Source organism: Mobula birostris, chromosome 31 (assembly GCF_030028105.1).
Source record: "Mobula birostris isolate sMobBir1 chromosome 31, sMobBir1.hap1, whole genome shotgun sequence".
NCBI classification, from domain to species: Eukaryota; Metazoa; Chordata; class Chondrichthyes; order Myliobatiformes; family Myliobatidae; genus Mobula; species Mobula birostris.
This window is the reverse complement of record NC_092400.1, coordinates 14675503-14692338: the sequence shown is the minus strand read 5'-3', so window position 1 is coordinate 14692338 and position 16836 is coordinate 14675503. Positions and strand designations below refer to the sequence as shown.

Here is a 16836-nt window from a genome sequence, read left to right as displayed (position 1 = left end):
TCCTCTCCACACATTTATGAGTGAAATTATTTGGTGCTGGATGATTCAAGGCTGTGGAATATTACATGCTTCTAACATAAGTTAATAGAGAATTGTCATCATCTTTGATTTAACATACATTACCGTTTTGAGCAAAATTTACTGAGCATCTGTTGGAAAAATGTAATTGATAAGTACAGATAAAAAGCCACTTGTTTGCAAGTACTTTAATCCATAAGGTTGTTGCCATCCATACAGCTCTTTCAAGCCATATCATGTTAAAATGAGAACAAAAATGTATTTTGAAGCTGTACTGAACAGCTGATGTGATCAACTAGATAAATTTTACTCTGAAAAAGACTTAATGGGAATATGTTGAAGTTTTTAGAAGTTTTCTGAGCTCTCATGCAACTGATTCATTGCCAAAGTATCCACCATGTGATAGACCAGCAAATGTATGTTATCTGACTGAATGCTCACATTCTTGCATTTTCACTGTGGTAGGAAGCAAAGAAATGGTTTTAAAGAAAAAAATGCACTTTTTGTTTCTTTGGTTTTTTTTTTAGAATTATACACAACGGACTTGGGTAAAAACATTCTATATCTTTTATAATAAAATTTGTGTCTTCCTCTTCACTCAGTAAGGGGTAAGTACTAATGGAGTAGTTTGGAGTATTCCTATTAAGTATCTAATGGTAGAGGTGCAGGAAACTAAATTGACTTTCTAAATGTTGTGTTAACAACAAAAAAAAAACAAATAAGATTGTTTAATGTCATTTTCAGTATTCAAATGAACAAAATACAGTACATTCCAGTTAACTGGGACACACTGGGACCAGTACATTTTGGTCTAATTAAGCGGCTTCTCCAATTAGCTGAGGTTTCATAGAATAGTTTAAAAAAACTATTAAAAAACACGAACAACCATTTGCTTAATAAATTAAGAAATACAGAACAAATTAGAGTACCACCAATACAGTCCTATAAAACTGTGTATTAGTTCCTAATAGCTATTAGAGGAATTTCACCAGACTACATTGCTGTGTTCTTTTGATTGACTGTAAATTAACAAAATCAGTGCAGACATTTTGTGCAGATAATAGTCTGTCTTCACATAATGCTTTCAATGATTGAATCCTCAAAATCTTCTTTTTCATTGTAACATTCAAGATGATTGTTGATACCTTCAAATTCTTTGTAGTTCCTAACTTGTTAAAATAGTGCAATCATTTCATTTTCACTCCAGATGTTTCTGGCATCTCCAAGCCTGAATTCTTGAAACCAGAATAAGCAAAATAGTTTGGGATTATCTAACTACTTATTTCTCACCAAACTATCAGTGACAAAAAAAATCACAGATTTTTGAAAACAAGCATGCAACTGATGCTATTTAAAAAACATTTGCTCTAAGCACAAGTAGTGTCTAATGGCTGTACAAGTATACGCAACTGATGCTAGTTAGAAACTGTTCGGCAACAGTCTGTTGTCCCAATTAAGTGACATCATGTGCCAAATAAGCGAAGGAAATCCTGGCTACTTTCTCGATTAGGTTTTGTTCTTTAAGAGTTACCCCAAATAAGTAGCTGCTCTGATTAGACAACTGATGGCCGAATTAACCAGAATCCACTGTAGTTGTTACTCTGGATCCAATGCAGCACAAAAAAAGAACAATAAGTGGTTAGTGGGTTGAGCTGTTGATCAGCTTTGCTGTTTGGGGAAAGTTAACTGTTTTTGAGTCTGGTGGTCCTCATGTAGATGCTATGTAGTCTGCTCCCCGATGGGAGTGGAACGAACAGTCCATGAGCAGGATGGGTGGGATCCTTTATGATGTTACTGGCCCACTGGTACCTTTCAGTACCAGTCTGCCTTTGATGGCAGGTAGGCTTGTGACGATGATGTGTTGGGCAGTTTTGACTACCCGTTGGAGTGTCGTCCGATCTGCCACAATGCATTTTCTGTACCATGCAGTGGTACAGCATGTTATGGTGCTCTCTACTGTGCAGCTTAGAATGATGTGAGTGTAGATCTGCATATTCAGCCTCCTCGGAAAGTAGAGGTGTTCCTGAGCTTTCCTGATTGTGTAGGATGTGTTCAGGACCATGAGAGGTTGTGCAAGATGTTTCCACTGCTGAGATGTAGATGTAGAGATGGGTATTTAACAAAAAGTTGGGGAAAGTTGATTTTAAGTTTACAGTATTTAATTTAGCTATTACTGTTTGTGTTCTAAATCCATGGAAAGTTTTTAATGCTAAGATGTCTATAGTATGCATTTTGATTTGCTTCCATCTTAACAAAAATCACAGTGATGAAACCAGGACATCTTACATCATCAAAGCCGTTGACAGTGCTTGGGAAGCTTGTAGCAGGAAGAAACCTGTCTTTGCCACAGGAAATTCTCATATTTCAAGTGCATCTGGTGTCTCTCAGGCTTCAGCTGTAAACGGTGAAGTGGACCAAGTCCTTAAACAGCCAGAACATGAAAATGATGACAATGTGAGTACGAGAGTCACTTTAGTTCGCATTCCCAATGGCTGTATGAATTTATTTGGAGACACATGTGCTACATTTGGAAGGTATGTAACAGGCCCGATATAGTTTAGGAATTGAGGATTAGTTGAGAAGGGAAACTTAGTACAATTCTGAAGTTGGTATTCATTCACAAAGATATGGATGGAATATTTTTAAAGCATGGACATACTTTTGCACAGCAGTTAGAATTGCTGGATATTCTCACATGTTTTTGGTTAATATTACTGTTGTTATTTGACAGATATTCCCTTCTCCAGTTTTTACAATTTCCTTCTTGGAAGAACAAAGGATGACTGCTGCTGTAATTGCACCCCCTGCCTGTGTTGTCTGGGGAGTGTAATTACAAGTTTATGCAGCTATTTCCTATTATAAATTTGGCTATAAGAATTTATAATGTGAATTGACATGGTACATACAGAAAATATGTTTTAATAATATTTGAATTTTAATAAGAGTAAATATTGATTTTAATTTTAATTTCAGTGACATTAGGTGCCAGTAAATTTTATTTAGTTTGACTTTAATTAATGTTCACTGTAGTTTAGATTGAGATATAAAATGAGTAACTTTTAGAATTAATTGTAAATGTTTTTTTTTAAATTCCTGTTTTGACATATAGTGTGAAGGTGCAGCTGCAGCAAAGGTAACAGGAGTAGAGCTGGAATCTTTAGTTTCTCAAGTGAAAGACATTTTACCACATCTTGGAGAAGGCTTCATCCTTGAATGCTTGGAGGAATACAATTATGACACAGAAAAAGTTATCAATAATATCCTTGAAAATAAAATTTCACCTTCACTTCAAAAAGTAGATCAATCTCTTCCAAGGTAATAAATTAAGATTAGCTATTCTAAATTGAAGTTTTGCTGGCATAGGACAGTCCTTGAATTAAGTAAGAACTCTTGTCTAATTATAATTTTGAATATTCTTTGGTATCAAGGATCTTTAAATTATTCTGAGTTTTTCTGGACATGCCATAGGTTTTGTACATTCCACTCAGTGACTGACGCTCGACAGATATTGTGCCCTTGATCCTGGAATCTGAAAACACCAATACTTTAAGAAAAAGACATCATGTTAGCCTGTGCACTATGCAATACATGGGACATGATACAGTCATAGTCATACTTTATTGATCCCGAGGGAAATTGGGTTTCGTTACAGTTGCACCAACCAAGAATGGAGTATAAATATAGCAATATAAAACCATGAATAATTAAATAATAATATGTAAATTATGCCAGGAAATAAGTCCAGGACCAGTCTATTGACACAGGGTGTCTGACCCTCCAAGGGAGGAGTTGTAAAGTTTGATGGCCACAGACAGGAATGACTTCCTATGATGCTCAGTGTTGCATCTCGGTGGAATGAATCTCTGGCTGAATGTACTCCTGTGCCCAACCAGTACATTATGTAGTGGATGGGAGACATTGTCCAAGATGGCATGCAACTTGGACAGCATCCTCTTTTCAGACACCACTGTGAGAGAGTCCAGTTCCATCCCACAGCATCACTGGCCTTACAAATGAGACTCCCTCCTTTGTGCTACTGAACCAAAATCCTGTCAAAAGATCAGCGGCCTCCACTGGTGCTCCCCGGCATTGAATCATTGATTTGATCTGACAAGACTGCCTGTGAGGTCTGGTGTGGGGTGAGCTGTAGTGAGAAGTATTGTGGCTCCATGCTTTGATCTGCGTCTTAAAGCCAAGTGATGGCCTTCACAATAGGTACATGCCATTATTGGGAATAAGCAATGGCACATTTTCCCTTGTCACCTCCAGATGAATCTAATGGAAACTGTTGGCCCTCTGTCTTTCTTTGGCTGAACTACTCTTCTTGTCCCAGAGATTGCAGTCTATAGTAATTTCAACACATGGTGTGAGTCCCAAATGACTGCAGGGTTGCAGTCATCATGCCTGCCACAGGCCAGAGCTTAGCCCCTCACCTCAGTGCTGATCAGCCACACAGCTCCTCCAAGCCTGACCAACACCAGCCCTTGCAGGCAGCCGCTCCACAGCAAGTAGTGGGACAAATCATTGGTAGATTCACAATAGATTCTCTCCACAACAAAGCACAAGTTGAAGAAAGAGCAGAGTGACCTAGTTTCTTAGAAGGTTCCTGGTACAAGGAAGAGGTTAGTTCGGAGGTCACACCAGAGTGCCAGTGCAGCAATGCCATTAGTAATACATTCCTCTGTGAATATAATGCTATAATAACTCACCTTAGTATTTATTCCATTAGCGTTTATTTTCCTGGGAATGCATCCTCTACGCAAAGTGAGGTACCAAAGAATTTCCTGATGAAAGTACAGTTTGGTGGTAGCTTATTAGCGAGAGGGTGCAGTTTTGCAGGTGAAAACCTAATTGGCATGCTAAATCATGAAGTTTAATACTTGTAAAATTTTCTACTTCTTCAGTTCATACTCTCAAAAAGAAGTCTTTCATTGTAGTTTTAGGTTTTCCATTTGACTTGGCTTCCCAATTTAAAATCAAAACTTAGGTTTACTGGGAAATAAGTATCCAAAGAACATTTAAATAAAGTGCTTACAAAAGCTGTAAAGTACCATTGTGAAAACATGAAATGGTAGCATTGTTAAGTTTTGATTAATTTATTCCATGAAGGAATGAGTAAGAAATATGATTTGTTTAGAGAATATTGCATCCATCTTCATTCTTAATTTCAAGATGTAATTATTTTGAAATCAAGCTAAATTTTATTACGTTATCTGATTACATATTTATGGTAAAATATGTTTCCAGCTGTTAAATTTTTCCCTTGGGCATGATTAATTTTCTAGCAGGAATCTAAAACTGGAATCTTTGATGATGTTGTTCACAGTGGTTTCTGAATATGTTAGTTGATGTGTTCAGTTGTCTTTGTTGCAATTAGGATTCTCCAAATGTATCCAGAATCCAGGGTTTATCACAATCAAACAATAAAATTTGTACAGTTTGAATTTGTCACTTTTATGATCCATTTAGTACAGCTAATGGAGTTAATGTGATTGCAGAGTTTTTTTCCCTATGTCGTCAGTTTAAATATGTCTAATTACCACTTTATTTAGTTAGCTATTTGTTTGGTTCACTTATACCTAAAATATTTGCAAGAGTTACTGTGGAATTTCTACTGTTTATATTTCACTTCTGATTTTGTTAACTCAAAACAAGTTAAAATAATAGCAAATCACAATGGGAAGATTAGGAATTGTGCAAATCAAAATTGTTGGTTCAATATATTCCCTGAATCACAATGCCTCAGTGGTGTTATTCATGCCCATGTTTAAGCTTGCAAGAAATGATGCATAGCCTTTTCTAAATCATATTCAGTTAATGTTCACGATACCTGTTTTGAATTAAGTTTGGTCATGTGTTCACTGGTAAGAACTGACCAGCATAGGTAGCTGTTCAGATTTCATCAATTAATGCCATTTTATGTTTAAGATTCAAAATTGTAAAGGGTATCATTTTAAGTTTACAGGTAATGGAATATGTTCATTAATAAAAAATGTTAATTTTTTTTGCCTATCATTCTATGACCATGTAACAAAAACAAGTTGACATATTCAGGTCAACTTACAGCAATGCCTCTGATAAATTCTGTGGCATGGTATCACTATTGTTTTTAAATGGGATTATTCTTTGTTTCCCCTTAACCAACTATTCTCTGAGAAATAAAATATTTTGTGAAGTTTTCACTGGGTCATTTTGTGCTGACTCTTTAAATGGGATAATCCTGGCCAATTGAAAGACTAATTGCAGGTTGGCTTCATATAAAGTTCATTCTTCTTTTCCCCTTACACAACATTTTCCTGGAATCTCTTGAAAGTAATTGGAATGGCTCAATAACAAATTTTCAGACTCTGTGTGTGTATGTGTGTGTACATATATGTATACACATACATAACAAACACACACACACACTATATATTCTGAAAAAACTTGATTTTCCACTTCATCTTTCAGTTTAGCATTGAATATTTAAATCTCATAATCCTGCATTTAATTGGTCTACATACAGTCTAAAATCAAATACCGGTTTAGGAATATGTTCTTGAAATGTTTAGTAATGTGAAGTGTAATTTGCAATACTCCATGAAACAAAGTCTAACAAGTATGATTTTTGTGTTCATTAGGCAGGTGAATCAGAACCAGGAATCAATTCTGTCAACCAGACGAAATGTTTTTGACTATGATGAGTTTGATGTTTACACTAGAAATACTGTAGACCAGAGCAAAATCTGGAAAGGCAAGAAGTAAGTTTGACATTCCAAATCAAAATTTGACCCTTTAATAGTTATTGTAGATATGTTGGACTAAATCTTTATGATTTATTCTGAATCTTTGTTCTTTTATTTAGAGCTTTAAGGTAAGCCAACAAAATATATTCTACAGTAAAAAAAAAATGCCATTGTCCTTGTAACTCAGAGGTCAATTAAAGACCATATACTTCCCAGGTTTAATTGTGCAACTTATTTTTGGGAAAATGAAATCTCAGCTACAGTATTCTGGGTAATCAGTTTACAAACCACTGTCATCAGGAAATGTGGGTTGGTGAGGGAATGTATTTGTGATTCAATGCAAAACTTTTCATTTCTCTCAAAAGCACTTGAATAAGTTGTAGTTCCCTAAATTCATGCATATCTTGCCTGAGATTTTTACTTGACTCTCTCCAGTCAGGTTTCTGCCCTCACCACAGTACTGAAGCAATATTGATTACAATTACAACATGTATGCTCTCTCTTCTCAGTTTGCTCTTATGATCATTAATCTTATCGATAGAATCAAGATTGATCAATAAAGAATCACATCTTTGGGGGGGAAGAATTGAGAGCTGAAAATCACTATGGAAGTTTTATTCTTCATTACAGACATTGTTTTCTATTGTGTATTGTACAAACTACATGTTTTTCAATTTTTTTGAAATATGGAACTCTGGATATCTTGTAATGGAAATTGGTCTCATCAGTGAGAGGTCATATCAGACTCTGCCCTTTATCTTAACCATTTGCAATCATCCTAAATGTAAGAGCAGATTATTACCATAGTGTCTACAAAACGTATTCATCTTTACAATCTCTGACATAATGCAAAATTAAAAACTTTAGTTTAATTGACTATTTTCTCATTTTCAATTAAACTAAAGCTACACAAACTAACTTGTTGTAGTATTCTATGCTAAGGGACTCATTAGAACTGTCGGATAACTGAAATAACTGTTATTGGTTTTATTTATAGATACAAAACTTGTTAAGAGATGGAAAACAGCACCCAATATGTGAAATTGTTATTTTTCAGTTTACAGAGAATTATAAGATGTTATCTGCCTCTTCTATTAGAGTTGATTTTAGTACTGCTGTTCGTTCTGATGACATTATGTCTTGGCAGAGAATATAGAGTGTAATTTTAAAGATGACAAAACTTAATGCAGGAAACAATAACAATAGCAGGAAATCATAAGCTGGTGAAATGGGGACATAAATGGCAGATCCATCTTAATGAAATGAAGCACATGCATTTTGTTAGGAAAGATGTGGAAGCAAATATTAACCACATGATATATTTTGGAAGTGGGAGCAGGAATCAAGAGATCTGGGCTGTATCTTCAGTTTTGAAAGAAGCCGACTAAGCAAATAAAAAAAAATTGTTTTAAAGAAGGCATATAAAATCATAGCAGACTTATACTAATTGAAGAAGAGCTACCCAACCTTTACTGCACTAGATGATACAACAGGTGACAGTTCTTATCTAATAACTTGGTAAAATGTGGTGAGAGTTTTTTCCCCTACACTCTTTAAGATGGCGTGCTCAATATATCCTCTGCATAGAAAATAAATCTATTGCTTCTCTTGCCTGTGGCCATCCTATTAATTACATTTAAATCAGTGGTGCTTGCTTTTTCTACAATTTAAAGAGAACAAAGCCCCTTCCATTTCCGTTTATATAGTTCCTGAGCCCTAGGCATATAATTTAAAAACTGAGCTGTGGAGACCAAAAGCTAGTGAATTGCAAAATTCCCTTGACATTCACTGGTTAAGATTCAACTGGACTATTTTTATTATTATGATGTTCAATTCTGAGCATCAGACAGTAGGAAAGGAGTCAAAGAATGTGTAGAGTACATTTGCTAGAATTGTCCTGGGACGAATGATCTTAGAGAAGCCAGATTATTATCCTAAGAGCAGATAAAATGGAGGTATTTGAGAGCAGTGTTTGAAGTTGTAAATGGGATTGAGATGCTCCTTAGACAGTACCTTGGGATCAAAAATGATTTGCTTCTACTGTGGTTCTGAGAGTTCTGAAGTAACTGACGAGGCTAATCCTGGAACCCCGGACTCACTACAAATGGGGCAGGAGGTGCCTGATGGGTCGGGTTGGTGAGTAGTGAAGTCCTTTGCTGTGATGGAGCTTGGAGCTGTGTGCTTGTTTTGGGAGTCCAGTGTTGTGATGAGATGATATTGACCTGAGAGGAAACAGGAAGGCAGCGATGTTTGTTTGGTTACACTGTCAATGGATGGGAGTATTTTGTGAAGGCAGCACTGATGGTAGCTTCCCAGTGTCTTGAGGTGCATACTGCAGGTAGTGTGTGTCTCCGGAAAAGATCACTGCAGCCAATAACCTACAAGCGACTTCATTTTCTTGCACAGATAACAATTTAATTAAATTTATGAGATGAACACAAAATATGCTGTGAGATTTTCACTAGGATTGTATTTTCATCTTTGCAGAAAAGGAGAAAGTGGGAAAGCGCTGCTTGATGATAAAACTCACATTGCACAACAGAAGGAAAGATATAATACTTATAGTATAGTTGTAGAGGATGTGCCTGTAGAAGATGGAGTTCAGTTTTATGGGGATGAATATGATGACGAATATGATGACACGTATGACGTTAATCAAATTGGAGCAAATGACGTGGATTCTGATGATGAACTTATCAGCAGAAGGTAGGATGAATGGTAATATGCGATAATGTGATTGATACCTTATTTAGAAAACTGCGTGTTACCAAAGGTATTTGTGATGTTCAGTCTATTAATATAAAACCTGTTGTTAATTACTAAACTCATAATATTTGATTGTGTTTTTCAATATTGCACTTTGAAATTATTTACAGATACTCTTTTTGTTTAGCTGTATGTATTATTGATGTAAAAGTACACCCTTGTTAAGTTTATGGAGGATGAACTAATGAAAGCACAGTGGTATAATTTTCTTTTGCTGTTGGGTTGATAATTTTATAATCTCTCTATCCTTGCTTTCTGTCTCAATCCAGAAAATTAAGGGTAAAAGCTGGCATGATCCAGAAGGGTTGTAGCCAATTAGCTACAAGTGAGTAGTTTCTCATGTTGTGTGAAGTCAAGGCTCTCTGCCCATGTGGGAATTTGTGTACAGGGTATATCCCAGCAGGAAGATTTTCACCAGCCTTCAGGCAGATCTTTTTACATACATGAGGGTAATATATGATTTCATTTGAAAGGCTTTGAAGAAAAGTGAACCAAGGATTTTATAGTTCTATAAAAGGAGTTTGTTCCTTTAGACTCGGAAGAAAGTTTAGTAAGTCAGTAAAAGTTAATTGATGTATTGTCAACAAACTGAAAATAAAATATTACAATGACAGCCAAATGGCATGATGTGGAATTTAAGTAAGGAAAAGATAGAATTTCATGAGAGTAAAGATTTCCAAGTTTGAAATTGTTAAACAGTAAATGTATTTTGTATAGAGGGTGTGCATATAGATGCAAAGTATATTATAGATTGATTATGTAGAAGCTCAACAGTCAACTTAAAGGGATATGTGTGCTCCAACGTTTTCAAGACTTTAGCATTTTTTCCATCTAGGACAAGGAAGCCAGTGCGGAATTGAAATTAGGCTCCTGTAATTGAGGAATTGTCTTCAATAGTCTGTTCTTTATGCATTTGACATACATTTCCAGGAACCAAATGTAATAATTTTTAAATTGGACAGGTGCATTTTGAAGCTCAGTGGCATTCACAAATAAAAAGCTTTGCTTGTCTGTGTGTGCACCATAATCCACTTGCTTGTTTTCCCACAGACCATTTACGATCCCTCGTGTTCTACGACAGAAAGAGGAAGTAGAAGAAGAAGAGGAAGCTGAAGATGAAGTACCAAAGGTAATGCAAATTATTTAGACCAATGAAATCCAGTTTGTGCAATTTTGCAACTTATGGAAGCTGATGCACAGACTAATATTCCATTTACTTTACAATTATGTTTTGATATTCTTCTAGCTTGTTTTTGATTCCCAGGGTGGGATTGGTGATTGTATTTGAATACCTTTTGTGTCTTTCTATATTAATTCAAATAATGAAGTTGCAGCGAAGACAAATTCAAGATGAATCATTCTAAGCTTATTATCTTCTCCCTGATCGTTCCCTTAAGGTATTCACTAGTTTAGAACATAAAACAATAGAGCACAGGAAAAGGCCTATCTGCACCAACCATGATGTTAAACTAAACTATTCCCATCTGCTTGCAATGTCCATATCTCTCTGCGCCCTGCCTGTTTTTGTGTTTGTTTTAGAAGTTGCTACCATGTCTGCTTTCACCACCTTCTCTGGCAATGCATTCTAAGCACCTACTACTCTCTATGTACAAAAAAAAAATTTGCTTTGCAAATCTCACTTAAACCTATTTCCTCTAAAATGGAGACATTTCTTCCAATCTTGGAAATGGGCTGTGATTATCTACTTTTTCTTTGACTCTTAATACTTCATAATTTTCACACCTCCACCTCTGAGTATTGAGACAAAATTATCCAGGTTTGACCAACCTCTCCTTTATAGCTATAACTGTCCAGTCCAAGCAACATCCCAGTGAACCTCCTCTGCACCCTCTCCACTTCCTTTTTATAATGTGGTGACCAAAACGGCACACAGTACTCCAAATGTGGCCTGCCTAAGATTTATGCAGCTGCTACTCAGGAAGCATATCTTATTGAATATTAAGTGGCATATTTGCATTTGGAATAACAAGCTTTCCAATTGTCTGTCACTTTCTTTCCTGTATTTGTACTTACATTTATTTGGTTTGTCCCCGCATTCGTTTAAAACATTTTCAACATCTGCTAGTTGCAATCCAATTTGGTTTGGCCTATTTCGTCTCTTCTCAATATGCAGCATTTAGAAAAATAATTATGTTACTCTAAGTCAAATTATTTATGAAAAACCAACTGCAAATTCTGACAATCTAAAATTCTGTAATACTGGAATTATTCAGTGGGGAGAGAAACAGGATTAAAGTTTCAGGTTGATGACCTTTCTTCAAAACTAATCTTTCATTTCATTCACAATCACTTTACAATAAAGGCAAGACTTGGATTTGTTTAAGCAATTTTCCAAAATGAAAGGCAATTTAGAACCTACCGATAGCACTTTGCCAAGAAATTCTTTTCACTCTAAAGGCCAATATGTTAGAACTCAAGGCAGAAGTATTTGTAACTTATTTAGCCGTAACATTTGAGGATATTCAGTACACATTCACACAGATTTTTGTCAAATAATCATTTCTTTTGAGAGGCACTCCATTAGGATTTTGTTTTTTTTTGGGGAAGAAAATAAAGTTTTTCTATCAAAGCTCTGCTTTTGTTCTATTTAAATGAGAAACACAATCAATCTGTTAAGTTCACCCAGTGCCGTCCAGTTCTTTCACCAACACTACAAATTATGTAATCCTGTTCACATTAAATGACATGGTGGGAGAAAGTAACTGTTTTCATAAAGTCTCTCAGCCTATTGAGTTTATGCCCAAAGTAATCTAATTAACTCCCATATCCTTCCTCAGCATCTGTTCAGTAACTCTTTTTTTCAATCAAGTATTTTATCTGTTCCCCTTTGAAGGAAGGGGAGCTGGAAAGATCAGCACGAGGATGTTTCAGAACAAATATTACTTTTCTCCTGCCACAGATTCTTACCATACTGACACAGAAATCAGCACATCTTGTCTCATTGTTTTCCCATATCTGCCATCCTATCAGGCACTGCATCCTAATGTATTAGATTAAAATATTTTCCTGATGAATCCATCTTGCCTTTTACCTTAAGTTAATGCACTCTGGTTCAGCAATTGGAAATGATTTCTGCTTGTTTGCTGACTAAAAATTAAACGATTTTCACTCTTGCATCAAGTCTCCTGTTAGTCTGATTCTACTGTTGGGGGTGGGGGCAATAAACTCAGCATCCCAGTCTTTCTATATAACTGCAACTTCTCATCCTCTACAGTAGTTTGAGTAAATCGCTACAGTTCTCTTCCCAAAGTTTTTCATTCTTCGAAAACTGCGGTTAATTACTGAAATATCTTCATGCAGAAATGTGGATTGAATGCATAAATGAAAGTAAACTACTCATAAAATTAAAATAAAATTTCCAGGTTTGAAGTTGTTACTTCGATTGTTTAAACACAAAAATCCACTGCTCTGATCATAAAGGCTATTTAAATAGGGTGGTGCTGTATATCCCATGTAGTTATTTTTAATATTCCGATACATATAAAACTATTGTTTAAAATTTGAAAACCAAAAAAAACTACAGACTTTGAAAATTGAAATTAAAATAGAACAGTGTGGAAATACACAGCATGCTTGCTAAATCCAGCATATTTTCAGCTTATTCTATTGTTCAGATTGTTGGAGAATGAATGATGGTTCTGGATGTAAACCAGCAAGCTACCAAAGATCTGTATCTGTGAAGGCAAAAAGAATGGTGTTTGAAATTGCTGAAAAATGTGATGATTAATGGATTGTTGTAATTTCCAGGAGGAAGGACCGAAGAGGGATCTATTTGTGCAGGACCCAGCATTGCTGAGAGAAAAGGCTGAAGCAAGGCGTGCTGCTTTCTGTGCAAGAAAAGGGTAAGGAGGCGTGGCCGAGCAAAGAAAACATGTTTGACGTGTTATTATAATAGTGTCTTTATCATATTATCTTTTCAAGTAATTTTCCTTAACAGTCTGTCGTGCATGTTTAATTGTTGTGGATATGCCGCTTCCCAGCACCATAGCCCGAGTGGATGTCATGTTTATAGTATGGAGATTCATTGACATTTGTCCCCTTGCGGGCACTCATGGTTGTATATGGTATATATGCTTTGATAATATATTGAACTTTGAACTTTGGAGGGTACATACCTGTAAGTGTTCAGACTCACTCCAGGGACAAAGTTCTCCAAGAATGAGTGCAGATTTCGGAGTAATTACTTTCTAAGTGTAGTAGAGAAGCACTGCAGCCACATTTACATGCCTATTTTATTTATATTCTGATTTTACTTAATTTTACATGCTTTAATTTCATTTCATGAAGGAAAAATATGCATGCATTTACAAAATATTGATTAAGATACAGTAAAATTAGTTGAAAGTGCCATCATGCGTGGCAGTGTTTACTCTAGTGTCTATTTTATTTTTCAAGCTCCTCTCCTGATGGTTTGACTTTTAAACCTGAAGCAACAAGATCATTTGTTTGGGGGAGCACATCCGCGCAGCAGAGTTATTGCTGCTGCCTCACTGCTCCAGTGTCCCAGGATTAATCCTGACCTTGGGTGCTACCTCTGAAAAATTTACATGTTCTTCCTGCATCTGCAAGGATGTGTTGGTTTCCTCCCACATTAGTTTAAACATAAATCTTCAGTTTTTGAAAAATTTGGTGCTATTTTTACTTCGATGATTCTAAAGTTGAAAATAAAAGAGGAGGATATAATTCATATTAAGAGAAAAATCTTATTGAGGTATTAAGTATTTTCTTCCTTATGGCTTATATGGAAATTCCAAGTTTGCCATCTGGGTGTTGGTCGGCAAGGCTTGCAGTTAAGGTGACTAACACCTTCCTGAGATTGCATTGACACAGAGCTACCCAAAGCAAAAAAAAAGATTCCAGGAGACCTATGCCAGGATGCAGTATACCTGCTCTTGGCTGGAGTAGAATTTAACTGAACTACTTGCATTTGTGTCTGAACCAGTGAGAGATGAGGGACTGTTGCACACTTGTCCGGACAGAAGCATGGCTTCAAGACACCAGAGCAGACTTGACTATCCAGCTAGAAGGGCTAATCTCCTTTCGGGTGGACAGCAAGATTTGGGGAAGGAGGTCTGTGTGTCTATGTCAATAAGAACCGGTGTGTGAATGCCTCGGTAGTAATGGCCCACTGCTCATTGCAGATAAGTGTATTTAATGGTGAAGTGCAGGGAACTCTCAGCCACTATGATTATCGCTGTTTACATCCCCCCCCCCCCACCCCCGTGCTATTGCTGGGGAAGCGCTGCGAAGCTCCATGGTGCAATCTGCAACCTTGAAGCCACTCACCTTAATGGTGTTTTCATTGTTACTGGGAACTTCAAACATGCCAACTTAAATAGTCTTGCCAAAGTTCTACTGGCATGTCAACTTCACAACCAGAGGAGAGAATATATACCAATATTTGTTAAGCCTACATGCCTATCCCTTGTCCTCACCTCGGATACTCAGGCCACACATCCACTTTGCTAATCCCTGCATGCAGACCACTGGTTAAACGAATTAAACCAGTTCACAGGGAGATCAACAATGGTGAATCGGCAAACAGAGGTAGAGAGGCTTGTTAAATGGTGCACAAACAACAACCTGAGTCTCAGTTTGGATAAGACAAAGGAGATGATTGTGGACTTCAGGAAGGTGCAGGTTGACCACTCTCTACAGCACATCAATAACTCTGCCACGGAGAGGGTGAAGAGCACAAAGTTCCTTGGTGTGCTGTTAAAGGACGATCTAACCGGGACCCACAACATCTTCTCAGTAGTCAAGAAGGCACAAAAGCATCTGCACTTTCTGAGAAGGTTGAGTCATGCATGGCTCCCCACCCCCACTCTAACAACTTTCCACAGAAGCACCATAGAGAATGTCCTGCCTAGTTGCATCTTTGTGTGATATGGATGTTGCAAGGCATCAATCACAAGACCCTACAGAGGATAGTAAAAAGAGCTGAGGGGATTACCAGGATCTCCTTCCCCCTCATTTGTGATATTTACCAGGAGCATTGCAGACAAAAGAACTAAAGCATTGTTGGGGATCCTACCACCCATCCCACAATCTATTTGACCCACTATTGTCAGGAAGGAGGTGCAGGAGCATCTGGATAATGATTGCCAGACTGGGGTAACAGCTTCTTCCCTCAGGGCTGTGAGACTAATGAATATCCTGCCACCACTGAGGTCTTGTCACTAGTACAGCAGGGTGTTTACTGTTTAGTGTTTACCTGGGTTGCACTTTTCTACATGCACTTTGAAATCTATTATTAACTTAATTTTTAGTATAATAATACTGGCTTATAATGCTGCTTGTGATATATGTTGTGTGGGTGCACTGTAGTGTGAAAGAACATTGTTCGGTTTGGTTGTCTATATGTACAGTCAGATGACAGTAAATTTAACCTTGAGTCCATTGGTTGTGGAAACAGTTCAGTTCATGATGCAAGTGAAGTTATCCCTCGTATTCAGGAGCCTGATGGTTGAGGGGTAACAGCTGTTACTGAACAGTGGTGGTGTGGTTCCTGAAGCTTCTGTACCAACTTTCTAATGGCAGCAGTGAGAAGAGAGCATGGCCTGGCTGGTGGAAATCCTCGATGATGAATGCTGTCTTCCTGCGACAGCACCCCATGTAGATGTGCTCAATGGTAGGGTGGGCTTTACTCGTGATGGTCTGAGCTGTACCCACTAATTATTGTCGGACTTTCTGTTCAAGGGCATTGGTATTTACATACCAGGCCGTGATACAACCAGTCAGTATACTCTCCACCACACATTGATAGAAGTTTGTCAAAGTTTTAGGCGTCATGCCAAATCTTCACAAACCTTGAAGGAAGTAGAGGCACTGCCATGCTCTCTTCGTAATGTCACTTACGTGCTGGGCCCAGGAAAGATCCTCTGAAATGATAACACCGAGGAATTTAAGGTTGCTGACCCTCTCCCCAATGAGGATTGGCTGATGGACCTCCGGATTCGGCGAGAATGACACAACTGCACTTCAGGAGGACATTCAGTGAAGCCATATGGGTGGGTAGATAGATAGATAGCTACTTTATTGATCCCAAAGGAAATTAGTGTCACAGTAGCATTACAAGTGCGTAGATATATAAATATAAGAAGAGAAGTAGAAAGAATAAAGAAGTTATTTCAGTTTAACAGGAGGGGTGTCACCACTTCCCTGGCTACAGGTCGACTCATCATAAAGCCTTATGGCCGAGTATAAGAATGACCTCATATACTGCTCTTTGGAGCAGCGCAGTTGTCATACTCTATTACTAAAAGTGCTCCTCACGGTGACATGCAGAGGGTGAGAAACATTGTCC

The 16836-nt window shown here is 37.2% G+C and overlaps 1 protein-coding gene across 3 annotated transcripts in view; it reads left to right on the top strand.

Annotated features, from left to right (window-relative positions):
* Positions 1-16836, top strand: part of ascc2 (activating signal cointegrator 1 complex subunit 2) — a 47916-nt gene that overhangs the window by 27978 nt on the left and 3102 nt on the right. For all 3 annotated transcript variants that reach the window (XM_072247875.1, XM_072247873.1, XM_072247874.1), the window contains 6 exons: positions 2283-2472; positions 3128-3333; positions 6639-6758; positions 9231-9449; positions 10560-10638; positions 13278-13372. In XM_072247875.1, the coding sequence (XP_072103976.1) occupies positions 2283-2472; positions 3128-3333; positions 6639-6758; positions 9231-9449; positions 10560-10638; positions 13278-13372 (909 nt within the window). The remainder of the gene's footprint in view (positions 1-2282; positions 2473-3127; positions 3334-6638; positions 6759-9230; positions 9450-10559; positions 10639-13277; positions 13373-16836) is intronic.